A 26,342-nucleotide genomic window follows, 5' to 3' on the forward strand; every position below is an offset into this window, starting at 1 on the left:
CAGTCAGGCTGTCTCTGGGGAGCTTCCCACCCCATCCAGATGTCCTTGGAAACCAGGGGTGCACACAGGCCTTGGGGACTCCTGCTCTGACAGCCTCACATAGGGCAAGTTGCCCAAACTTGTGTTTCTACAACCAGTTGAAAATGTCCTCTTTCCCTCCCCAGGAGGGGAGCACAGGTGAAGGAAGAAACAGGTGGATCTTTCTCTTTGCCTTGATGGCTACTGTCCTAGGAGAAAACAAATGGTCCTACATTCAGGTGTGAGTTGAGAACCCCATCCCCCCCCACCAGGCTGTGTCGCTGCTAAATGCTGGTGAACCCCAAGTCCTCCAGTGAGCTCCTCCATTTCTCTAGCCCCACTCTCCGCAGTCTAGGACAGGTGTCTACATATTTGTGTCCTTTAATAAGGCCCTAAAATGCATCACAGCTAAAGGCGAGGACCACAAGCCAAGCCAGACAGGAAGGAGGTGATAGCTGTTCTGGCTTCTCCAGAAAGGCATCCAGGAGTGGGAAGAGCGCTAGGTCTGACTCAGATCACCCGAGGGTGACTGCTGGCCCAGCAGGTCGGCACCCAGCAAGTCACTGAACTCCTGAGTTTGAACCCACACATGTGGAACAGGAGACCCGTCTCCAGGCCCATGAGTGTTGGGTGTGATGGAGCCTGATGTGGCACTGGGGACATGTGGCTTGTGTGACCCTTCTGAAGGTTGGGCCTTTTCCCAGGAATCCTTGGCTGGAGAATGTTCTGGGGGGATTTTTCAAGGGGAATTACCTTCTGTTCACCTGCCAAGGACAGGAGCAAAAGAAATCTAGAGGAGGTTCTCAAGTGGGGGTTGACGAGGCCACTTACAGGGAGCTGTGGGTGGGGAGAGGAACATGGGCCAGTATTGCTGGGGCACATCCAGGGACCCTGTCTCTGCTACCAGTCCCCACTGAAGTACAACCGCGCTGTCAGTCAGACCAGCAGCCTTGAGCTGAACATCTACTGCACAAACCTGGGGCACAGACAACATGAACCCCATTCGGAGTCTGCTCTCTGTCTGCAGTCTGCTTCCCAGTCTGGGATCCTGAAATCTGAATTATAGCCAATGAGCCAGGTCTACCAGCCTGATGCCCTGGAAAGACTGTCTCCCGGCCCTGCCCCCAAGGCACTGCCAGCATCACCCCGGACATCCCACGGATGCTCTGGGGACTTAGCTGCATGGGTGAAGGCGAGACAGAAAGACAACGAACTGGGCACAGGCCTTGGAGGTGAGAGCCTGGGGACCAGAGTCCTAGGGTAAAGGACAGTGTCACCTCGTGGCCACTTCCGGGCACCCTTCTTACCTAGGACCTCGAGCTCATACGGTCTGTGTGGAGAGCACCTGGAGAAAATAGCTCAACCTCTCAGGAACTGAAGCCTTCCCATCAGAGGAACCCACCCAAAGTAAAAGGCGACACCCACCCAGGTTTATCTGTTTTTATTTTTATAAAACAAGCTACAAGTCAACTCCCTCCCTCCACACAGAGGAAAGCCACACTGCGTAGGCCACACACACGTGTGAGGCAGAGCTACCTGGGCGAGGGTCTGAATATCTACAAGGAGGGACTTCCTCTGTGTTTTGTGTTTCCGCCAGGCCAGAGGAGAGACTGGAGTCTTCTGGAAGGTGTGTCAGCTCCAGCACATTGAGTTTTCTGGTCCAGGTCTCACCATGTTGGAAGGGGCCTCCAGGCACCAGGTAACAACCTCCAGGACTGTTACCAAATAGCAAGCACCTTCTTCTCTAGCCCGAGCCCCATCAGATCAGGTCCTAAGGAGCCACACTCTCCAGTGAGGCACACCCCCAAGCAGGGTCTGGGGGGCTGCTGCTCACAGCACCGGTGTCTCCCAGCCCTGGAAAGGGATACACCATCTGCCCAGTGCATGCGCTTCTGGAATCTGGGACGAGGCCACGCTGAGGCCAGACTTGCCACGGCAATCCAATTAGGACGCCAGTCTGGGCCACTGCAGCCCCCTGGAGGCCTCCAAGGCAGCTTGTGAGGAGAGGTGCTAGGGTCACTGTTCGCTCTGGCTGAAGGCTGTCTGAACGAGCTCAGTGGCCTGCACAGAGGAAGTCACACTAGAATCCCAGTGAAACGTCTGTGGCCCTCTGGGCCTGGATTTCCCCCCACAAGTGGGTTATTATTGTCCCTGCACTGCTAAAGGAGACAAACTAGGAGGCTTGAGAGTAATTTTGCTTCTGGAATTGGCCTTAAGCCTGCATGCTGGTGAGAAGAGCTGAGGGAACAGGAAGAACCTCAGTATTAGGTGAAAAGAAAGATAAAAGCATTGAGTTACCAACATGGTGACCAACTCACCTCCTCCTTCTGCCCAGCGAGGATGGCTGGGAGAGAGAGGAGGCTGTGGTGAACCCCGTCTGACCGGGCTGGAAAGGCCACATCTCGGGACGGAGGAGTCTTCCTGTCTCGGCACTGACGTGCAGGCTTCCCGGCCTCGCCCCACTACTTAAGTAGGGAGGCTGGCTGAAGCCAGAGGCCTGCTGTGTGCTCTTTTCTTCTTTGCTTCCCCCTCGTGACTTACAGAGTGGATGCCAAAAGTGGGTGAGAATGTTTCAGTGGGCTAAATGCAAATCCTCTGAGGATAATTTGCTAGGGTAGCGGTGGCCCCCCAGATTCTGGGCGCCACCTGAAAGTCAGGAGAACAGGAGCACCGGGCTTGGGGGATCAGCCGGCCATGACTTCCAGGCTGGCCACCCGCCTCGCCATGGGATGCTCCTCCACCAGGCAAGAACCCAGGGAGTCTGCAGATACTCACAAAATCCTCCTAGATGGGGAGGCCTGGATTCTACAGAGTTGGGCCGGAGCCCCCACATCCACAGCAGGGAGAGGGAGGAGAATAAACCAACAGTAATGCCAACACCTGTACAAAAGAACTATACAATTTACATATATATTTATATACAGTATATAAATCTCTTTCTTCTCAGTCCCAACAAGCCCGCCCCCCGCCAAAATAAAAACAAACAAAAAAACCCTAAAAGTTGTCAGTAGCAGATCCAAAGAAACTTACAATAAGAGAGAATAAACAGTCTTTCTTCCCCCACTGGTATTAGATATTGGTGTTTAAAAATGAAACCAAAAAGAAAACACGCAAATACGAATTATTAAAAGTGCAAACACGTTGGGCACCGCTTATGTTACAGGGGTGTGGCTGGGCGAGGGCATGGTGGAGGCTCGGCGTCCGGCGGGCCGTCCTGTCTCCCTGGTCTCTCAGCTGCCCTTGGGCTTCCTGCTCCTTAGACGAGGCGGCCTACTGAGAAGGGAGGTACAGGCAAGAGGAAGTGGCAGTTGGCTTCAGGGGACATTTGACTACACCCAGCAACTTTCCCACCACAGCAGCCTTTTCTACGCACTACTTGATATGGGACTGGGGAGACCCGGTAGCCTAGACCCCAGGTTTCCCCAGCTCATGGTTTGCCACCAGGTCACATTACAAGGGTGAGTGAAACAAGCCTCACGTGCCAGAGACCCAAGGGTGGCGAGGCAGCACAGCGGGGGTGTGCACCCTGCACAAAGCAGAGTCCAACCTTGCCGCATGAGCCCAGGCAGGGAGTGCCAGCTGCTTGGATGAAGGGGGTGGTAGGAGCTCAGGGCACTAACCTAATCTTTGTGTGCCTTCAGCAAAACATACTGAAAATAGGAATCTATTATAAAGCACCTGGCAACTGATACGCCCGCTCCCACAGCACCCCAAAGCTGCAATGAGGGGTCCAGAGAGGGGAGCCCAGAAAGAAGGCAACTTACTGAACGGGTTTGTGCCTGCTCGTTTTCCCTGGGGGAAGCTGCCCAGACTACCACCTGCAACAAATAGGAACATGTGACACTCGAGTGGCCTTGACCCACAGAACCGGTAGAGCTTCTTCTAGTTACGGGGGACCCTGTTTCCTGCTGACTTCCAAAATGAAGAATGGGCATGGGGAAGAGCCAGAGCAACTTGGCATGCTTTCTGTTCTGTGGGTGTCAATGGCCCTGTTCGGCCTGGGTGACCCCACTGCTCATCAACACCTCTGAACAAAATCCCTTTTCTGAAAGATGGAGTCCTCTACTGGGGTGCCTCAGCTATTAGCTAAGATAGGGTTTGGTGCTGATGGAATTTGTAAATCTTCCTTGAGTCCTGGTTCTCCAAGTCACAGAATGTCAAAGGCAGGAAGAATTTATCCATCATCTGGTCTAACTGCTTGCTTGACAAATCTGGGAACTACAAATCAGAGTAGGTGAGCGACTAAAACAAGGTTTAAGGCTCATCCTACTACTAACACCTGCTGGCCCTTTGCACTCTGATCAGTTTTAGAGGCTTCTGCAGGAACCAGACCCCCAAAAGGAAGAGGAGAAAATGGGCAGGGAAGCATGCCATGAGCTGGGCCGGCTCCGTGTGACCCCCGGGGCCACGTGACCTCGTGTGTGCTCCTAAACTTCTCTGGACCAGTTGTGGAACCAGTCTGTGGAAACAGAGTGGCAAGCCCTTCTCTGCCACAGAACTGGGGTATAGGCCAGAGGTGCAGGGACAGTGAGAGGATTTACCAGAGACAGAGTGGGGAGCAGAACAGGCTGACTGACGAAGTACACTGCTGAGGGGAGCAGCGGGCGGGTCAGGAGAGGTCTGCTGCGCCATGTGGGTCACTTCTGGGGCAGGTATCGAACAAATGTTGAAGTGAGGGACTGAAGTCATGCAGATGGAGACAGAGCTTAGAGGAGGATAAAACGTGGGAATCCAAGTTTACCCATCGGTCTTGTGAAGCCATAAGGCCCATTAAGGCCTGAGACGGGGACACAGCAGGGCTGGGGTAGCAGTCAGTACAGGTTGGCCCTCTCTGGTGGTGGAGGGGGTTAAAGCACAGCACTAAGAAGCGAAAGCCACTTCAGCATGAGTTCGATACCTGCCCCAGAAGTGACCCACATGGCGCGGCAGACCTCTCCTGACCCGCCCGCTGCTCCCTTCAGCAGTGTACTTCGTCAGTCAGCCTGTTCTGCTCCCTGCTCTGTCTCTGGTAAATCCTCTCACTGTCTCTGCACCTCTGGCCTATACCCCAGTTCTGTGGCATAAATAAATGAATCTTTAAAAAAAAGTCAGTACAGGCAACTTTACAGATGAGAAAACAAACCTGAAAATATAGTGTGAGTCCCGAGGAGGCAGGTGGAAGGGGCAGAGCCAGGCTTTCTGCTCCGGGTCCCAACTTTCACCTGCCCTAGCCAGCAACAGAAAGACCTGTGCATAGGAAAAGGGCCCACAGCCTTCCTGTCTACTAGGCGGCAAATCGTACCTGTGCAGGTGAGCTAACCCTCTACCTTGTCACATCATTCAATCCTTGGCACAAATTTATATGCCAGCCATACAGTGATCAAATTATTCCCATTATTGATGATGCAACTGAGGCTTAAGAGAAGTCACTGCTTCTGGTGGTGGAGCAAACCTAGACCCAGCAGTCAGCCTCCAGAACCCCGGTTTAAGCACCAAAGAGAGGGGAAAATGTGCGCTGGGGACAGCTGGCAGCCCCAGGCAATTTGAAGGAAGAGCGGGACTTTTTTAAAAATGGAAGATCTGTTATCCAACCTGTCTGCCTCCCAGGATGGTGCCAATAATCCTGATGAAAGTGCTTTATAATCTGGGCAGGACCGGTGAAGAAAGAGGCCCAGGCTCTGGAACATCTGTTCTTTACTCGCTATACAGAGAAATTTGCTCCCCAGTGAGGAGTCTGGCTGGTTAAAGAAACAACCTGTATTCATGAAGCATTTCCAAAAAATTCCAGCCTTCAGACCCAAAGCTACACCCATCCCTTAAGTCTGCATCCTCCAGGCACCTCTCAGCTCCCTCCCAGCATGCAAGCCCCTCTCAGCCCACCAGAGGGCACCACATGACACCCGATGACCTAGGCCCGGCTCGATGACACAACATGTCTGCTACCCCCAGAGCAGATACTGCTGCCTTCAGTCATTAGTCCTCTCTCCCTCCTCCATGTCTCTCTTTCTCACTCTCTCTCTCTCTCTCTCTCTCTCACACACACACACACACACACACACATTCACCATGCACCAGTACTAAGTTCTTCACAAGCGCCATCTTGTGAAAGCGTCACACCAAATCTCTCAGGTGGATAATAGCAATCTCCATTTTCAAATGAGGAAACTGAGGCTCAAAGAGGTTAGACAACTTGGCAAAGATTACAGAGCTAGTAAGTGACAGCACTGAGATTGGAAGCCAGATTCATCGGACGTCAAGGTTCTGCTCTACCTACCCTCTCCCCAAAACCACCCTCGACTGCCATAGACTGTGGTCCACTCTCCTGCAGGCACCACCTGTCTGGAAATTAGGTGTCTCCCCTCTGAAAGTGCTGGCAGTCCCCTGCCCAGCACCTTCTACCCGTACCCCAAGCTGGATCTGCCCCCTGCCTTCTCTGACCTCACCAGTGTGCTCACCCCCTTGGCTTTTCTCAGGAAGCAAGACCGGCCGGCTCACGCAGGGACCATCTTCAAAACTGGGTTCTTGTGTGGGCACAGCGGTCTGGCTGATGCTCCTGACGCCCGGTTCAAGCGCCAGCACTGACGCTGCCTCCGTGTGACCTTGAGCAAAGTGCTGTCCCTCCTTAGGCTGCTCTCAACTCCTCAGCTACGATATGGCCTGGAGGACCTGAGGGGCCCCCCAGGACAGTGGGGGAGCAGAAAGAGTCACAGTGCTCCAGTTAAGTCCAAGGCACTCTTCCCCACCCCATCTTTCTTCCTCTCCCTCACTCCATCACACAGATGCTCACGCACACACGCTCACGCAGACATCTGCATGGTTAATGCGCACATAGACACGGGCTTCCACATGGGCCCCACACGAGCAGACACAGACATGCTTCTAGACCTGTGTGTGCACAAACACAAGCAGCCATGTGTCACATGAACACGCACACACACCCAGACGTGCTCACAGAGACAGACAGGCATATGCACAGGCACACAGAGACACACACACAGGCACGTAGCCCCACGTCACTGCAGCCAGGCAGCATTCTCTGGGACTGAGGGCAGTTCCGAAGCTCTCTCTGGGCTCCTAGTCCTGCCTTTGCAGTGGGGAAGTCAGGAGGGGCCTTAAAGGTATAGGCCCCAAAGTTCCACCCTGAAGCACCCCAAGGCACCCCCTGGGGCAAAGCTGTGATGCTGACTTACAACCACAACCTGTCCCTAGCTGAGTCTGGGCTGAGGAGGAACATCTGGATGAGCAGTGGCCCCTAAGTCTGGCATTCCGGTGGATTCGTTTCCTGGCCACTTCCCTCTGGCCCCGTGCATCGGCAGGCCCCTGGCGCTGGCACACATCAGAGGAAGGATTCCCTGAGCTCATGGACTGCGGTCACCATCCTTGGCCTTCCCTGGCTTGTGTGCACGCAGACCAGAGCTACCAGCTTGGGGAGGGGATTGAAGGCAGGGCGGCTGCAGGGCCCCAGGATGCTAGCCCCACCAGTCCAGATTGCTCCTGGGTAGGCCCAGGGTCTACACCCGCACTGGGACTCTCTCCAGGACTGGAAAATGTGTCAAAGCTAGCTGTCACTACAGGGGCGGCCCTTCACCCACTCATCCCCCCATCTGAAAAGGACTTCATGAACTGCTGCTCAGCGCAGGCACCGTGGCTGGGACCAGAATCCACAGTCCACAGTCCACTGCCCAGGGCCACGGAAAAGGGCACCCAGGCCGCTGTGCTGACGGTGTGGGGAAGGGAAGGCGGGCCAGGAACAAGGGACAGGCGCTCACCTTCCTTACTGACACCCAGGCAGCCCTTCAGCTCCGGCAGTGAGATGACCTTGTCCCTGTTCAGGTCACAGTAGTCGGTGAAACGCCGGGCGCATTTCTTGGGTTTAGCTTTCTTCTTCACGTAGCGCTTGAAGGGCTTCATCTCCCGCTTGTTAATGTCGTTGCTGCTATTGCTGTCCAGCTGGCTGAAGTACCAGTGCACCACCCGCTCCTCCAGGGTGTGGCTGGGGTCCGGCTCTGAGAACCTGGCGTGGGCAGACACCCCCAGCCCGGAGAGCACAGCTCAGCATCCTGCAGGAACCACCAGCCCCACTTTGGGTCTCTCCCGCGGCCAGATCCCGGGGTCCTGACCCCAGCTGCTGGCAGCCAGGCAGGAAAGGCTTCTCCAAGCTGACACCCGCTCGGCCCTGCTCAGCCCTCAGCAGAACAGAGTCATCTCTTCAATTAGAGGTCCAAGACTCATTTGTTGGGGGGTCTGCAAGTAGGTGGCCCTTATGACAGGAACCTGCCCCATCCTTGACATAGACAGGAACGTTCTAATTAACTCAAGAATTTGGAATCCAAATGTCATTGCCCTGGCTGGTATTCCTGCCAGGCAAGCTGCACTTCACCTGTGAATGAGGCCATGGGAAGGAGTTCTGCCCCTTGGGGTATCCCCCCAAAGCAGGAGGTGCCGTCCCCTGCCTCAAGTGGCTCACCATCTTGGTGAGATCAAGACAAAAACATGACACCAGGCAGTAACGATTCAATGTGAAGTGAGACATCACCATGTCCGTCCTTGTCACGGCCAAGTGCAGTGATGACTGCAGGGGCGTGTTGGGATGGACAGCAGCTCTAAAACTGGGACCCAGGGGCCCACAGGATGGAGATGTCACAGAGGGTTTACGTCAGGAGACCCACCCGCGGGGGGTCCAGGGTCCCATGTTTACTAAGACCACCAAGAATCTGCTGAGCAGCAGACCAGCAAGAGTCCCCAAAATGCACTCTGGTGTGAGGAGAAGAGTCGTGAGCAGACACCTTTTGGGGGACTAAATAGAGGAAAGATGAAGGTCTCCTCTCTGGTGTAACTGCACACACGTGGCCGGCCTGTCCGTTTCATCCCCTATCTTTTCTCAAAATGTATTCTACTTTTTTAAAAAAGACTCGTTTATGCCAGAACTGGGGGACAGGCTAGAGGTGCAGGGGTGGTGAGAAGATTCACCAGAGACAGAGTGGGAGTAGGACTGGCAGATCCATGAAGTACACTGCTGAGGGGAGCAGAGGGCGAGACAGGAGAGGTCTGCCACGCCATGTGGGTCAGCTCCAGGGCGGGATCGAACTCGCACTGAAGTGGCTGTGGCCAGCCTGCAGTGCTGCGCTCTAACCCGCTGCGCCACCAGGGAGGGCCATGTATTCCGTTTTTTAAGCCAATGATGGGTGTGTTCCCGAAGGGGTGGCCAGGTGTCTGACCACAATAGATCACCAGGGGCTTGGCATGGAGTGAGTGTGGTCCAGGCCCTGGTGCTCAGGTTCCGGGACAGTCTTCCCTGATGGGGGAAGAAGGTGAGATTGGGAGTCCCGAACATGCAAATACCAAATCTGTAGGGCACATGGAGATTATGAGACTGGCAAGGTCGGAAGAGTGCTCCCTGTCCCATAAATGTTCTAGACCAGGGGGTCAGGCCTGTCAGCACATTCTGACGCTGTATCTGGCACGGGAAATATTCAAGACACTTGCCAATGGGATTTGGCATGTTTTCCTAGAAGGGAGGGAGAGGACCATCTCGACCAGTTCCCTATGACCCAACCCAGCAACCCAGCAAACCCCTTTCCCTTGTTGCACCCAAGGACCTTGTTTAAAGAAAATGAAGTTTCATTACCAAAAAAAAAAAACCCAGCCAGACATCGCTGTGAAATGCCCAGTCCTAATTAACTGGATTGCGGTCTCAGCCAGGCCCCTGGGCACCCCAGACTGATGCGCTTCCAAGACAGTGCAATTAGTGGGTCTGCCAGCAGGACTTCATCCTGACAGGTTTAAGGCAGGGAGTACCTGGGAAGGTGGGAGGGAGGGCGCGCCTGCCTGGGCCCTCTGGGAAGCTGCAGTCTATTACAGAAACCAAGCTCGGAAGCCGCGGACACAGGCGTGGCGTATTCCAGGCCAAGCTCGACTTTTTCTCTCTGCCAGTACAGTACAGGGGATCTTGGCGTGTCAGGCTTCCTCTGTGTTACTTGCAGCACTCACTCACAAGTCTGACCTGCAGCTTATGCTGGGGGGCAGCCGGAAAATCTTTCTGGGGTGCAGGCAGCCTGCCTGCCCCATAGTTACGTCTGCCTCCCCGCAAGGTCAGGGTGGATGCAGGCTGTGGAGGAGAGCCACGGGGAAGACGCTGGGCTGGCTGGGGGGGACCAGGCAAGGCGCTCCCAGGAAAGTCTCCCTAAGGTGCCTGGAGGCCCCCTCCCCAGGGTGCCGGAGAGCCCCAAGCCCCAGGCACAGGCAACGCTTCCTTTAACCTTTAGGCTCACATAGCGTAATGTCTACCTAGAGACTGGAACAATAAAGCCTCAGTCACTGAGCTGGAAGGATGAAGTCATTCCGCCCAGACGCCCTGCCAGAGGCAGCGAGCTGCCTCCAGCCTGTGTTCCGGGCAACCCCACTGATGGGCTCCAGCACCAGACTTGGGGGTAGGGTGCAGCAAGAGCCCTCCTCCCCACTTTGCCCTCTGGGGAGTGACAGTCTTTTGACTTCAGCTCCCTCCCCCGCCCTCTTCTGATCTTTTTGTACCATATCCCTGGCCTGGTCCTGCCCTCCCTCTGCCCAGTAGAACCTGGTAGCCCCAGTTTTCAGCCACTGGCCTCCCCCTGCCTACCTTCTGGAGGCTCTGATGCCCCCCACCCCACCCCAGGATCAGTCCTCCACAGCCACCCCAGATGAGGCTCCCTATGACAGCACCCAGAGTCCTCCCTGTGGAGTCCAGGGGTCCTGGGGTCCTGCCTCTTCCCTCCTTCATCTCTGGCACAGTGCTCTCTGCTTCGGAACTCCTTGGACCTCCAGAGAGCCATCTCCCAAGCCCAATTAACAGAGACCCTAGCACTCCATATGAAATTGGGCGACACCACACTCCTACCTAGGAAACCAATACTTTGTGCTGGTCAACCTCCAAGTAGGCTGACAGCAAGAATTCCTTAGCTTTGGGGGATCATGGACTCTTCTGAGAACCTAAACGAGTTATCATCCCTCTCTAGAAAAATGCACATAATATAGAACTCTGCAGATTTAGGGGTCTTAATGTACTCTTTTAAGATCATCCAAAGTGCATGGGCTAAAGTAAAAAAAAAAAAAAAACCCTAATCTAGGCAGAAAAAGACTCCAAGCATGGCCCAGAAGAATGTTCGAGCAGGACATTTCTGGCCGGAGAGGGAATAAGACAAAAAACAGTAACTGGGATGGGCTTGAAGTGGTTTCTTTATTTGCAACAAAATTTAATAGAAAAAGAAAACTATGAAGGTATCTGGTTTAAAACTCTGTAAATAGGGTTTCTAGCTTGCCCATAGTCTTAAGTCCAGCTCTACTATGCTTTAGACCGTATCTAGTCAGGACTGAGGTCAATCCTGTTTAGCCAGACAGCAGTGGGTGTGTGAGAAAGGAGATAACGGAGACCCCTGTGAACTAAGGTCAACTCAAGATTTCCCTGGGGTGGGGTGTGTGGAGGGGGGTTGGGGGGAGGAACTGCTGGTTGTGGGTGGGGCAGGAAGCCCACCCCCCAATCCCTCAAGCAATCTTTGTTGGAGTCCTTTGAGGTCATCCCTGACCTCAGAGTCACACCCTACTGATTCCTCCTGCTGTGACAGCTTTCTAGAAGTATCCTTTAAAGACACTGACAACTCTTATACAGCTCTAGGCCTACACTGGCTCAAAACTTCCAGACTTCTGACAGGCACATATAAACTGGAGTCGGGACAGCTGGAACTCGAAACTGCTCATCAGGCAAGAACTGGAACCCTAACTTAGAGGGTGTGGGGGTTCCTTAAGGTCACTCAACTGTGATTTGCTGGTCTGTGGGTGGTACCTCTGTCTGCAGCACCACTTCTGCTAAAGGCCTCATGGAGTAGGTAGAATATTTATGTTTTCGTGGACATGGTATGGAAAGACACGCCCAGGGATGCCCACTTCCAGCTTTTAGAATGCACTTCAGTAACACTGCTGTCTGTCCTGCCTCTGGGCTGTTTCAGTGGCTTTCCTGTTTGTGCCTGCCTCCACGGACGAGGAAACCACGCAAGCCAAGGCCCTCCCTGGGCCTGTCCCGTGGAGTCTTCTCCCAAATGAAGAGGTGGCCGGTGCCGCCCTGCTCCTGCAGCACTTTCAGTTTTGCTTCTGCAGCCTCAGCCCTGCCAGCCCTTGGCTGCAATGCACAGCGAGAGAGCCAGCCCCATTTACCACAAGGAAACTTGCTTTGGCCAAGATCTTGGACCCAATTCTGCTGCCCCAAGCAGTTTCAAAGAAGGTGAGACGGGACGGCGTGAGGGCACTTGCCAAGCTAAGCAGACCAACCGAGCCCCATCTGGAGTTGGGTCCAGGCCTGCCAGCTGTACGGGTGGGACTGGGAAATGCCAAGTCAGCCACATTCCAGCCTCTTCCTAGCAAGGCCATCAACAAGTAACCACACTGGGCAGGAAGTGAGAAGCCACGGGACAGATGGTCTCTCTTTCAGGGACCAGACGAGGGGCCAGAAGACTCCCACAGCCCATTGCACCTCAGTTCAATGTTGACTGGCTTAGAGCAGGAGAGGATTCTTCTGCTCTAGAAGACTCTCCGAGCCAAGATCTCAGGAATCTTTCTTTGGGCTGACAAATGCTGGTGGGTGATATGGGAGAGCAGATCTAAAGGGAACAGGGGTTGGGGGGGCTGGCGGAGGGGGGGATTCCTGTCCCCTGGAGCCCTGGGATGAAAGACCAAGAGGATAACGCAAGCATCTAACACACCATTGAGACTGGTTATCACCTGAAGCCCATGCCCTCTCCTGCTCTTGCCACAGGTACATCCGTGGACACCCATTCTACTGTGTGTGCTTTGGGAGCCACTGAATCAAGTAGGTTAGCCGGCCAGAAGGGCGAGCAGAGAGCCTGTCCTCCACTTCCGGCATCTAACACGCTTGCAGATCTTTCTGAAGGCATAACGAAAGCTTCAGAAGATTCTCCCTTCCAGTGGTCATCATCCCTGCTCCCACTGCCCTCTACTCTGCCACAGGCGCCACCCTCCTGCCCTGTCCTGCTCCCTCCCACCCAGCTTCTGTAGGACCTGCAAGATGTTTCATCTCATGGTTCCACATTGCCCTCTTTGGCAATCACAAGACCAGACGGGATCTGGACTCTGCTCAACTTGACAGCTTCGTCCACAACCGGCCTCCCAAATTGAAACCACCCTTCCTACGAGTCCAGTCACCGGCCCCCTCACCCCTCCCTCACTGGCCCAGCTAGGCCAGACATCTTCCCACATGTGAAAGTGACTGAGCTATCACCTCCTAGGGAAAGGCGGCCCCTGCCTCCCTTCGCCTCCCTTCCATCCCCTGTCCCGGCAGCCCCTTACCCGCCTCTATTACACTGACCGCAGAGAGCAGTCACGTGATCACAGCTCCTCTCTTCTCCCAGTCAGACCCAGAAGCCCGCCCGCTTCCCGGTATGTCTACAGAACCCAGTACACAGCTTATGTCAGTGGGGCGTGGAGATTTAAGAGTGTGTGCAAAAGCAAAATTTCCGTTTTAGGTCCAGGGTAGGTTGTGGGAAGGAGGGCAGGAGGAAAAGCCCTTTTTTTTGTGCTACCCAAATGTCCTCCCTGACCTTCTCCATGTCTCCAAGCTGGCCCAGCTTCGATTGCCAGGCCCAAGAGGGTGCAGGAGGAATCAGACGGGGCTTCCTTGACTTGTCCTTGGCAACCGCAGTTCTGCCCAAATTTGGAGCCAACCCCAGAAAGCCTGGACTCCCTACCTCTCCTCACCAGCCCTGCTCCAGATGTGCTACGCAACCCCCTCTCTTTCGTCTCAGGTGTGCGCCGGGCCAGGGTCTGACCTCACCACGTCCCAAGCCCCAGGCCTAGACAGGGTCCTATTGCTGCGCCCTGGTGATGAAGAGGCAGCGTAGTGAACTCCATAGAGGGTCTGGCCTCCCATTCAGTCCCACAGTGGTTGGGGAGCCCTCGGATATGTGCCAAGATCTCAGCCATCCTCTCTATCTCAGACAGGGGTCCATTCATCCACCTCCCCATCTCCCCCTCAACTGTAGTCATGGAACAAATATTTAGTGAGCACTGACAATGGGCCAGGCACCATTCTGACTTCTGGGAATATAGCAGGAAAGAAAGTGAAACATGTTCCTTTTCTCATAGAACTTAAATTTTCATTGCATGGTGTGAGACAAGCTCTAAGCGAAGCAAGCAGCAAATTATCAGATAATGATCAGTGCTGGTTGAGACTTACAAAGAGGTATCACAGTAAAGGTGACTGGGCAGCTGCCTTCACTGGGGTGGTCGCTGAGAAGGTGACCCCACTGGGCAAGCAGGGCCAGTCACAGGAAGATGGGGCGAGCAGGGCCCTCTAGCTCCACGGTGAAGGAGCAGCTGGCCTGGAGACTCCGAGCAGGCGAGAGTTTGGCCGCTGGAGGAACTGAAGACCCAGGCTGGAATGCAAGGCTGGGAGGGTGAGGAGGCAGGAGGCTGGCCTGTAGGACGCATGCTCACACTCTCTGGAGGTCTGGGAGGGCTTCAGACCAGGCAAACTGGCAACGTGGCCAGTTACCTCCCACAGAACTCCTTCTCTCCTGCCTCTCCCAGCCCCCTTGCAGATTTCTAAGCTATTTCTCCATTCCTGTCTTGTCTGTCTTTGGATGACAAATCCAGCCGCTGGGTGAGGCAGCCCCCAAATGCAGTTCAAACCTTTCATTCTCATCAAAAGCAAACACGGTCAAGCTAATAGGAGCTTAAAATGAAAGACGTGTTTAGGAAAAAAATACACTTCTAAACTTCTCCCAACTATATTCATTGAAAAAGAGGGGTTTTTTGTTTGTTAGTTTTGGTTTATTTTTTTAAGAAAACAAAGTCCCTTCTGTAAGGACACACTGGTATTACACATGTTTAGAAACTTCCTAATTTTTATTTTCTGAAAAATCCCTTCAGCCTGCAATTCAAGAGCAATGCATCAACTTAACTTCCCAGGGCAGCAGGTTTTATCTGCAACCCCCCACTGACACCCCCTGCCCTGGCCCCTTATCTGCTGGCCGGTGACTCAGCCGGTTCCCTCCTTTCTCTGGGCCCTCAGCATGCCTGGAGCCGAGGCCACACTGTGCTCCAGGGCTGGGCTCCCCAGAAGCAAATGGGACAGAGCTTGAAGTCTGGTCTCTTAGGAGCAAAGTTTGAGCATCAGGGACGCTCCGTGACTGGCTGGATATACAGTCAGACCATCACTGGCTGCTCAGAGCACGCAGCCCTGGCGGCTGGCACCCATACCCGGAGTGGTGCCTCCTCTTTTCATTTGCCCCCCTCAGTGAATCCACATAAAGATCGCATTCCCATTTTTGCATAAGACAAAAGATATTGTTTTCCATAGTCTAGTCATATCGCCCCGTTATTCCCTCTCTCCCCCTCTTTCTCCCCCCTCCCCACCCCTTCTTGTGAACCCAGGTGCTGCCTTTTCCAGGCACAAAACCCCTGAGCACGTGCGCACAGACCTACTCCACCATTCTCAGACTCGGTGCTGCCCATGTTCAAAGCGGAGGCTGGCCCTCATTCCTAGAGGGAGCCAAAACAGAGCCACACGCCAACACCAGCCTCAGCACTCTCAGGACGCTGGCAAGGGAGCGGGACCGCAAGCGTCTCTGAGGGACTTTTCCAGGGAACCACGGCACAGTCACTTGCTCTGGCAGAGCTGGGTTTTCAGACGCTGCCGCCATCTGCCACTGGGAGCTGTTGTTGGAGTCCTGGTTCCCCACCCCAGAGGCACATGCTGGGGTCCTATTGATCCCCAGTGAAGGGCCACCTTGGACCCTCTACGGGCCTGAGCCTGTCATCAGAGCGGTGCTCACTGTCTTGGTGGCTGTAGCGCTGCCTCCAGGCAGATCCTGGGGGACCAGCCCCCTCTTTGGTGTGCTCAGCTTGGCTGCCCATCCTGGCCACATACACGGTCTTTTCTCCACTGCTGCAGAGCTTCAACATACCCCCACCCCTGCGTATACACACACCTCTGTGTCCTCCCCACCCCCCTTTAAAATGGGAGGTACCTCTCACAGGTTCTTTGGTACCTGGGTCCTTCCAGCTTCTCCTGCCTCATCTGTGACCATTCTCACCTCCACTCTCTCTCCTCCTCCTCCTCCGCCTCCCCAGCCTACCCACCCAAGCCAGTCACCTGGACCCACACTGAACTGAACCCTCTTGGAGTAACAAGTTCTTTCCTGTTTCCTGGAAAGCCTTTTCTTCTTTCACGGACAGCGCCCTTCGGTTTTGACATTCAGCTCAGCTATCACGGCCCTCAGGAAGTCTTCCCTGACTCCTCCAGATTGAGTGAGCAAACCCTTCTCTGTTGCTTCTCTTCTGTTCTAGCTTGGTGCCACACAGTTTGTAAGCACCTGTCTTACCAGAGGGACCCCACTAGGCTGCTGTATTCTTTAAAGGTGGGGAGACACCTCAATCCATGGGCTCCCGGCTCTTAGTCCAATGCTTGGTTTACTGTGCATATTCAGTAGTCATTGAGTGGATGGATGGATGGATGGATGGATGGATGGATGGATGGATGGATGGATGGATGGATGGATGGATGGATGAGTGGATGGATGGATGAGCAAATGGATGGATGAATGGATGGATGGATGAGCAGATGGATGGGCGGATGGATGAGCAGATGGATGGACGGACGGATGGATGGATAGATGGACAGATGGGCGGATGGATGGGTGGACGGATGATGTTCTAACTGACCTAAATGACCCTATCACCAGTGATACTGGTCACCAGGAAGTGTGTGCATTTCAAGACTCATGCCAGGACTACCTCAAATAACATATCTACTCCTGACCTAAGTATGATTTAGCTATAAGAGTGTCCAGTCCCATTGCCAAGAGCCCACTGGGATTATCAGCAAACCAAAGAAGCACATAGCTCCTGCTATACCAGCAGACAAGAAAATCACAAAGTCCCCTGCTCTCTAGTCCCCTGCCCACCCCAGCCCCAACTCATGTTTATCACCCCCGCCGCCGTCATGCAGGACTCTCACCCAACACATCTGTTTCTAAAACTAAAATGCTACAAGTCTCCAGACACCCGTTGACTTGCCCGCATCAGGTAACTGAGAACTACAGACAAACAACTCCCAAAGAATGGCAGGGGTAGGGAGGCAGGGAGATCTTTGGCAGAAAGTAAGACAAAGCCCCAGCTGTATGGTTTCAGGAAGTATCCACTTTCAGTCCTTTCCTTCCCCCAGCCCTCCCCACATTTCCAGCCCCCCTTAGCCTCTTAAAAGCCTGCCCTAAGCTCTCCCTGGTGGCGCAACAGGTTAAAGCACTGCATTATGAAGTTGTCTGAAGCCACTGCAGCACGAGTTCCATCCCCGGCCAGGGAGCTGACCCACATGGAGCAGCAGACCTCTCCTGACCTGCCCGCTGCTCCCCTCAGGAGTGTATTTTGTTAATCTGCTTGTTCTGCTCCCCACTCTGTCTCTGGTGGATCCTCTCACTGCCCCTGCACCTCTGGCCTGTACCCCAGTTCTGTAAGCATAAATAAGTAAATCTTAAAAAAAAAAAAGCCTGCCCCACCTTTCCTATTAGGCCCATTCCTGCTCACAGTCTCACCTCCCACCTCCAGTGGGTGCTGCTGAATTAATGGCCTGCACCATGTCAGTGGTCAGGGCATCTAGTAGGCTGGTGATGAATTCCATTTTCTTCCCTTCTGGACAGCCTGAAAGATAAAATGACATTTGAAGGCAGATGCTGGGTGAAAAATCAGCTAAGTAACTTCCTCAACTACCACAGTTTCCCAATCTCACTAAGCCCTTATCCAGCTAAATCCACCTTGGGGTTGTAGCTACTGTTCAGATGATTCTTGAACACCATAGTTCCTCCAGCTGCAGCCCACAAAGGACCATCTCAATTCCACACATTTTTGCTAAGCATCCACTCAGGCACTATTCTAAATGCTGGGATACAGCAGTGAGCCACACATGGGTCCTCATCTCCACGAAGGTCACATATACCAGGACTCACGCCCGTGGCCGGGTACTCATTCAGGGACCAGCTGCTGACGGAGCGCAAAGGACAGAGACAACCCCAGAGGTCAAAGTGGGGTCCAGGAGACCTACATCTTGACTCAGGTAGAATCAAGACACCACCTAGCCGTCTGTCTTGCTAGAGCAAGCTGGATCTGTCCAAGAACCCCCTCCCTTCTGTTCACCTCTCTCCAGATGCAGCTTAGACTATGCTTACCGACTCTCCCTTATAAATGCTCAGTTTATAAATCCCCAGTCTCTTCTCCTTCCAGGCACAGACGGGCCTTCTCACAGATATGTCTTTTCCTCATCTACACCCACATAGCAGAGTATTGCTGGGAAAACACCACCTCTTAAGTGGATGGATGGTGTCTCATAATTCCATGATCATCAGCACCAAACAGCTTCAACACCACCCACAGTCTTCTCTGTAGCAACGGGTGCTACCAAATCCTCCAGTCTCAGGTAAACATTGTCTTTTCAGAGGAGATATGGACTCTGGAGGAGTCTCCCTGCTCTTCCCACGGCACCTGGCTCTCTTCCTGCAGGTGACTTTGTGTATGTTTGAACCCCCCTGACTTTCAAGGCCATCTGTTTTCAGCGCCCCTCACTTTGGAGTGCTGATGGGCAGTGGGAAGACAGTTCAGTTACCAACAGCACTGACCTAGGTTTGAGCTCAGTCAAGACTGATGTTTCAGGGCACTGGTACTTACTAATCTTACTGTAACTTACTGGAAGAAAATGCTATAAATGAGGGGGTGTAAGGCACCACAGTCATTTAGAGGCCGTACCCCCCACTCCAGGGATGTTCATATTTTCCACTCCTGTGCCACTAGGGATCATGGCCAAGGCCCCTGCAGGGCAGGCTCCTCAGAAAAGCCCCCTGCTATAAGTCCCAAGGGCTTTTCTTCAAAGCCCTGAGGAAAAGGTTCTGGGTACCTGGAACACTGTCCCGATCATCCTAACAGGAAGATTATAATTGCAAGCTGGAATTTGACCTCATGACTGCCTTTGTAAGGTGCGAGGCTAGTAAGCAGAGACAATATGAACAAGGCCTTAGGACTCATTAGGAACAAGCCCCAGAGCAGACACAGATCCCAGGACTCCTGACTGCAATGTCTGGTGAAGGCGCTACCTAGCGAGAGCCTCCCCCACCACCATCTTCCAGATGGGGGAGAAGCCCAGAGGCAAGAGCTGCCTGTGCAAGATGAGGGGTGGAGGGAGAGAAGGGGTGTAGGCACCGACAAGGGGCAGCGCTGTCTCCCACCTGGCAGCTCCCTGTCCTTGAAGGGATCGTCCACCTCCACACTCCTGGCCCTGGCGTCGCTCTCACAACTGGGCATCACATAGCTGGGAAGAGACAGTCATGAGTCGTGGGGGAGCCTGGAGCCTCCTGGAGTCAATGCCCCCCACAACGACCTGTGTTGTCAGAAAACCCAGTCCCGGGGCTGGCAGCAAATATCTCCCCCCGCAGTAGCTGCAAGGCCATCCACATTGCAATGTCACCGTGTGTCTGCACGAGCAATGTTCGACCCACAGAACTAGTGACCCGAGCAGAGTGACATTCTCCTCATAGGTGAGCTGAGCTTCAGAAAGGTTACCTAACTTTCCTAGGGTCACCCAGCTAGGAAGGGACAGACCCTTGACTGGAATGCAGGAGCGGGGTTCTTTCCACCAGAACCTCATCTGCTTGCAAACAGAAATGTTGCTCTCCGAGAACTTCCAACGGCCCAGGACAGAAGAACCAGATGTGAGGAGTCTGTCCCAGGCCCTCCCAGGGGACAGAGCCAGCTCCTGGGGGCACTTACCGAGTGGAGGTCCCGGGCAGTGGGCGCCCCGTGTCCACCAGCACACACCAGCAGTAGCCGGTGGATTGGTGGCACTGCACAGGCTTATAGAGGCCGCCGGGGGCACACTCCGGGATGACGATGCCCTCGCGGGGATTCTGCCGGGCCTCTTCCAGTGCGCTCTGCCGCTCCTGGTCACAGGAGTGGACTTTCTCTGCAACAGAAGACGCAACCGGTGGTGACCTTCAGGGCCACCTTCCTTGCCAGGACCTGGCCAGGCCCCCAGGAGATGATGATTTGGCTGGTAAGTCTCTCCGCTGCCCCCTCCTTGGCAGGGCACACTTAGCGTTCACACCGGACTTCTAAAGCCACAACAGGCCAGCCAGGGACTCCAGGGCCCACTCCGTATGCTCCTTCAGAGCCGGGGTCCGCCCTGAGTGGAATCCCCTGATGTTCTCAGCGGGGCTCCTGCCAAGCACCATCTACTGGCCCTGGAGAGGCGGGTGCAGAAGCATTGACCATCTGCTCAGGGTGCCTGTGCAGGAAGAGACTCTGCCAAGTCGAAATGCAGCAGGACAGAGCCCTGGGTGTGTGCTTCAGGAGGAGAGTCCATTACACAACGCTCCCAGGCCACCGAGGACAGAAACAGGCCTGCCGGGAAGGGGTCTGTATGAGACCCCAAGAAAACGTGGACATGTCTGCACAGCCAAACCTGGTTTCCTGGGAGCCAGGCCCAGCTGAGGCAGGGTGCAGGGGGTCCTGCCAAGCCTGGCCTGCTAGGGGACTGAACCCCCACCCCAACCTCTTCCTTACCTGCAAATTCAACCCAGCCAACCGGCCTGACTTTGCTTCCATGCTTGCTGTTGGGTTGCGGCTGTGTTTGTTTGCCTTTTCATTTTTTTAAACAGAGAGCATCAGGTTTTCTTTTCTTATTATAAAAAATGTTTTGCAAAACCCATAATGGCACCAAAGTTAAACACTCCCTTCCCTACATTTGCTCTTAGGCACAAACGCCCACACTTATCCAGATGCACACAACTACCATTTTACTTTCACCAGAAAAGCAATCCTATCATAAATCTATATTATTCTGTTGATGTACTGATTTATTCCACAATTTGCCTCTTGAAGAAGAGGACAGGAAGGCAATCCGGGGCATCCTATGACATTATCACAGAGCAGTACAAGAACATCATCTCCTAGAGCAACAGTTTGCCCAGGCAACCTGGGAACTCACATTGCTCATTGAACAACAGCACAACGGCTCAGAATGACAGAAACTCAACTTTCACGCTGCCAGCCCCTTTGAAATAATGGCCCTGCTGGCGGTACATGCATGGACAGTCCAGGTGTTGCTGCAAACTGCAGGTGTCCACAGAGACACCTTGCAGGCAAGACGAGAGAAAATCAGCTACTGGGGATTCTGCAGAGCAACTATCTGGCATGCCCCTGGCAGGGGGAGGGAATGATCTCCTTGGAGGTGTAGACATACCTGAGAGGCAGGAGGCAGGTAGGTATAGTACCTTCACATTAAGATATCATTTTGAATTTACAAAATGAAAAAAAAAAATAGCAAAGCCAAACAATCTCCTCAGCTAAAGGAACAGGAATTTAAAATAGCTGACAAGACATTAGACCAAGGATTCTAACTGAACCGTAACTTCTACCAAAGAGCCCCTAGTGGCAGCTCAGGAGAGAGACATGAGCTGACTGGGGTGACGGCAGTCTTGGGAAAATCGGTTGAACACTCAGAGTTTTCACTTGAGCCTCTTGGCTGGGAAGGGGTCTGGCACCTTCCAGGGGGCTCCATGAGAGATTTTTAACACTCCATCCCCAGTCCTGAGGTGACAGCCTTCTTTTCCTACCTCATATTTCATCCTTGGAAAAGGCGACAGAGGAGCAAAACCAAAGGAAAACCGCTTTTTCTGACACCACACTCAAGGAACAACCTGACAGAGGCTTTAAATTAAGATTCTCCCAGCCAACATTCTAAAGCCATAAATCAGACTGAACACGAGACGCAGGCGGAGGGGGAGGCCCCTCCCAGAGCAGCGGAATGATGGGCCTGACCTCATTCCTCCGGGATGCTGAGGCCCTGCAAACACGGCAAGGCTGTCTGAGAGCTGGAAATTTGTGATTTGGGCATTGTCGACGGATTTCTGGAAGCCCTCAAAGGCTCTTCTGAAATGTTTATCTCCAGCTTCCAGTGGTTGCACCAAGTCCCACAGAGAATAAAAATCACACCAAGGAAGGAGCTTGCTTCTTTGGACAAGTGGGGTAGCATGGAGCGGGAAAGCTTAAAGGCGGGGTTTCCGTGAAACACACTTGCTTGGTGAATTATTACTTTACGATGATCCTGCGAACACAGGGGTCCCCTAAGAAAGGGACAGGAACTGCTTATAATAACATCGTTTGTGAAGAGTATGCAGGGACTGTCTTCCAACATAAAAACATTTACCCCAGTATTAGTCAAAGCAAATATTCACTGGGTGATTTGTGCTGGGAGCAGACTAGGGCTTTTCTGCCAAGTCTTTGTGTCCAGGGAACCTGGACAGTATTTATGCCCGTTTTGTCGGCTGGGCAGATGAACTTTGGAGAGATTCATGAATTTTCCCAAGTTCAGGCAGCCCAGAGAGGGAAGAGTTGAGCTTCCTATCAAGGGCTTCCCTTAGCCAACCATGTCTTGCTACTCTCTGGACATAAGAGCAGAGGAGAGAGCACTAGGGTCACCCAAGCCCCCTTCTCTGTAGTCAGTTGCTCCCAGGGGAACATGCATTTATGTTTATAGTGTGAAGCTCTCCTGGGTTGGTTGCTTTGTAGACAGTCCCAGACCTGCTGCCTTAAAAACCAAGTAGATAAAAAAAGTACTTGTCCACAGGACACAGAACAGCATCTTCTGAACCAATGTTTCTTTGCAGCTTAAGAGCACTGCAAATCTGGCAGTGAGTACTTTCTGTCTTTATTTCAGAACTAGAGAATTTAAAGCCAAAGGCAGAACTCACCCGCCATGACAGAGCTGTAAAATGAATAATAACAGCTAACATCTATTTGAGTGCTTCCCCCATGCCACGTGTGGCACTGGGCACTTGTATTAATTCACTTCAAACCCATACAAGTCTCTAAGACAGGTGTCATTATTATACTCCCTGGGTAGAAGAGGAGCCAGACACCCACACTAGCCATGCGAGTCCCTCAAGGTCGTATAACTAGAGGTGACTGAGTGAGGATTCCAGTCTGGGCAGGCAGCGGGGACTGTGCTCTTCACCTCTGCAGATACTCCTGTGACTGCTGCAGTCTGATCTGTATCCTCGCTGGTATTTTTCTTCCACTCATTGTGCATATCATCATAAAACTGTCACCACAAATGGCCCCTCCGTGCCATCGTCCCCTTCCCATTGACTGGTTTCTTCAACCAATGCAAGGGTGACAGTGTACAGCCCCAAGGCCCAGTTCTTAAAAGGCCTTGCAGCCTCCATGTCCACATCCCAGAAGGCCATGCTGAGACCATCATGTACAGAAGCCAGCCCAGCCCACTGGCGGTGAAATATCACCAAAGTGGCTCATCTCATAGCCACATGTGTGAGCGAGCTGACCTGGGCCATTCCAGCCCAGCTGACCCTCCAACGGGTCCAGGCATGAGTTTGGGTAAACCCAGTCAAAACACAGAGATGTTAGGGAGAAATTTTTTGTTGTTGTTGTAAGCTATTAAGTTTGGGGGTGGTTTGTTATACAGCAACGAGAAACTGAAAGACCCAGACTTGTTCAACTCTTCATCTATTTACCCCATGCCTATTTTTTGTCGTTCCCTCAGACCTTTTAGTCATTCAGTCAACTGATCAATTATTCCTGCAGTGCTCCTCCACAGGTTGTGCAAGCAGGAGTCAGTATGTGCCAAAGGGCATAAGCTCATTCTGTATCTGAGGACCCAGAAGCCACCAGCCCCATTTTTGGGGCCGCTGCTAGCCACTGCTCTTCTCTGTCACCTCCCACATGACTCTTCAACTTCACAAGTATGGGGTTTCCCACATACCAAAAAGTCACCTTCCAGAATGTAAGAGAGGGTGTTTCAGGGGGCTCATCAGAAACAGTGGTTAAGAGCAGGCGTACCCCACAACTGGACATTTGTGGTTCTAAGACATTCCATCTCTGCTTAGGAAAGCTCGGGGTGGATGACAGGATGGAGGGCCTGGCTGACGACTATGAGTATGACTGGTGCCACCTGTTAACACTTGGGAGAAACAGACAGCAGGGGAGGAGCAGCAGTCAGGGCCGTGCAGGGGGACGCAGAGAGATGAGGACACGTTCACAGACACTCATACACACCGGCCCGAGTCCAGGGTGCTGCAGAGAAACAGTGTCACTCCCCACCTGGCACTCAGTGATTTAAGTTCAATTCACAACCCTCTGACTACTTAAGAGAAGAAACTCAGTGGGAAATCACCTATGAGACATGTCCCGCCCCTGCCACCAGGAGACACACAAACCTCTCCACCACCGACCACACATCACACCAGAGCACAGGAGGTCTGGAGCGGAGCCGTGTGGGTGGGAAAGGGACAAGAGCACCAGATGAACTAAAGTCTGTCTCCGGGCGCAGGGCGTAGAGCCCTGTGTGTCCAGCCAAGAGAGGGAAAGCGTGGACATGAGCTCTCTCTGCATGGCTGGCCTCTCAACCGCCTGTGGTGATTAGGAGCCAGGAAGATACAGACAACCTAAATCCTCAGCTAATCCCCAGTCTTGATTTTAGCCCAGAGTTTATCCTTTTGTTCTGGGAAAATTTCTCCTTTATCATCTTTTTCCTTTTTTTTTTTTTTTTTTTTTTTTTTTTTTTTTTTTTTTAGACAGTGATAGCCAACAAACATAAACACCAGAAGATCTGAGTTTCAGATCCCTAGGCTGTTCTTTCTGGTTGCTGTCTTCCAGAAAAGGAACTGCTGAAGGAAGGAGTACACAGAAAAGCTGGAATGTGGATGACCCAACACCCAAATACCTCCTGAAATGTAGGCTGCAGTTATTGATGAGCCAACTACATCATGAGCTCTTTAGAGAAAATATCACAGGACCGTTGTGATAGTGGGGGGAGAAGGCAACCATCAGGGCCAATAGCAGTCAGGGCTCCCCAGAGAGATAGAGCCAGTGGAAGATTTACATTGCAGATGATGGAGAGGGGGATGATGGTAATGATAATGATGGGTGGAGGGAGACAGAGAGGACAGAGAGATTAATGGAGAGAAAGAGATAAGACAGATGATAGATGGGTGGATGGATGGATATGGAGATAGATGACAGATAGACAGGCAGACAAACAGACAGATAGGTAGACAGATAGATAGACCAATAGATAGATAATATTAGGTACCTATATACCTGTATTTCAATCTACACCCATTTATATATAGTTATAAAGAGAAGACTTGGCTTAAGGAATTAACTCACACAATCATGGAGTTAGCAAGCCTGAATTCTGTAGGGGTCACACAGACCGAATGGAAATTCAAGTCAGAGTGATGGTGCAGTCTTGAATGCAGAGTCAACATGTCAGGTCAGCAGGCTGGAAACTCAGGCATGAGTTCTATGCTATGATCTTGAGAAAGAATTCCTTCCTCTTCAAGAAATCTTGGCTTTTGTTCTTAAGGCTTTCAACTGATGGGATGAAACCCATACATGTTATGGAAGCTTGTTTGTTTTCCTTTATATCCACTGATTATAAATGTCGATCATTTAAAAATACCTTCACAGTGCCATCTAGACTAGTGTGTGACCAAACTGGACAACAAAAACCTCAGCAAGTTGACACCCGAAAGTAATCATCACAAGGTTTGTGTGTAAAATGAAAGCAAGGAAAAAGGCCAACCTAACAGAAGACCAAGAATAAAGGGCCACAGAAATGTATCTTGGGAAGATGTTGCAATGAACAAAGCAGACTTCCCAGAAAAAGTTTCAGGAGCGCTCCTCCTAGTGATGACTCAGGTTGCCCACTTGGGGCAGCTGCCAAGGCCTTCATGAGTGCTGCATATACCAGAGGAAAGGGCGATGAGATGTGGATAAGAACGAGGACATATTTACAATAGCTAAGATATGGAAGCAACCTAAATGCCCCAAAATAGAAGAACAGATAAAAAAGTATGCACACACACACACACACACACACAAAAAAAAGAAATGCATGCCATTTGAGGCAACATAGGTGGAGCTAAAAGCAGTATGCTCAGTGAAATAAGTCAAAAGGAGATAAATATCACATGATTTAACCTATATGTGAAATATAGAGAAACTGAACAAAAGGTCAAGAAAAAACACTTGACATTTTCAAAAAAAAAAAAAAACAGAGCTTGTAAGGTGAATATAGATGTAAGGCTGACAGCAGAGGAGGGGTGGGAGAAGTGTTAAAACAGCAGAGGGAAGAGCACAAGAGCACAAGGGACCCCGGTGATGGATCATGATCAGGGTGCTGTGTTGGTGAGAGAACTCTGGGGACTACCCCTGAGGGGAGAAATGAGATACTGTGCAATAGAAGAATATTAACTATTTAAAAAAGAAAGATGGGAGGTCTCACTCAGGACCCTGAG

The 26,342-nt window shown here is 52.5% G+C and overlaps 1 protein-coding gene across 2 annotated transcripts in view; it reads right to left on the reverse strand.

Annotated features, from left to right (window-relative positions):
• Positions 1–1,444: 1,444 nt before the first annotated feature.
• Positions 1,445–26,342, reverse strand: part of SMOC1 (SPARC related modular calcium binding 1) — a 138,590-nt gene continuing 113,692 nt past the window's right edge. The window contains exons 8-13 of one of the 2 annotated variants that reach the window (XM_012724657.1): positions 19,795–19,987; positions 19,254–19,336; positions 17,574–17,679; positions 7,767–8,011; positions 3,783–3,836; positions 1,445–3,291 (exon numbers count right to left, since the gene is read on the reverse strand). In XM_012724657.1, the coding sequence (XP_012580111.1) occupies positions 3,275–3,291; positions 3,783–3,836; positions 7,767–8,011; positions 17,574–17,679; positions 19,254–19,336; positions 19,795–19,987 (698 nt within the window). In that variant the 3' untranslated portion in view covers positions 1,445–3,274. The remainder of the gene's footprint in view (positions 3,292–3,782; positions 3,837–7,766; positions 8,012–17,573; positions 17,680–19,253; positions 19,337–19,794; positions 19,988–26,342) is intronic. The other variant, XM_012724656.1, reaches the window with a different exon arrangement.

Source organism: Condylura cristata, unplaced genomic scaffold (genome assembly GCF_000260355.1).
Source record: "Condylura cristata isolate star-nosed mole 26May11 unplaced genomic scaffold, ConCri1.0 scaffold00013, whole genome shotgun sequence".
Classification (NCBI taxonomy): Eukaryota; Metazoa; Chordata; class Mammalia; order Eulipotyphla; family Talpidae; genus Condylura; species Condylura cristata.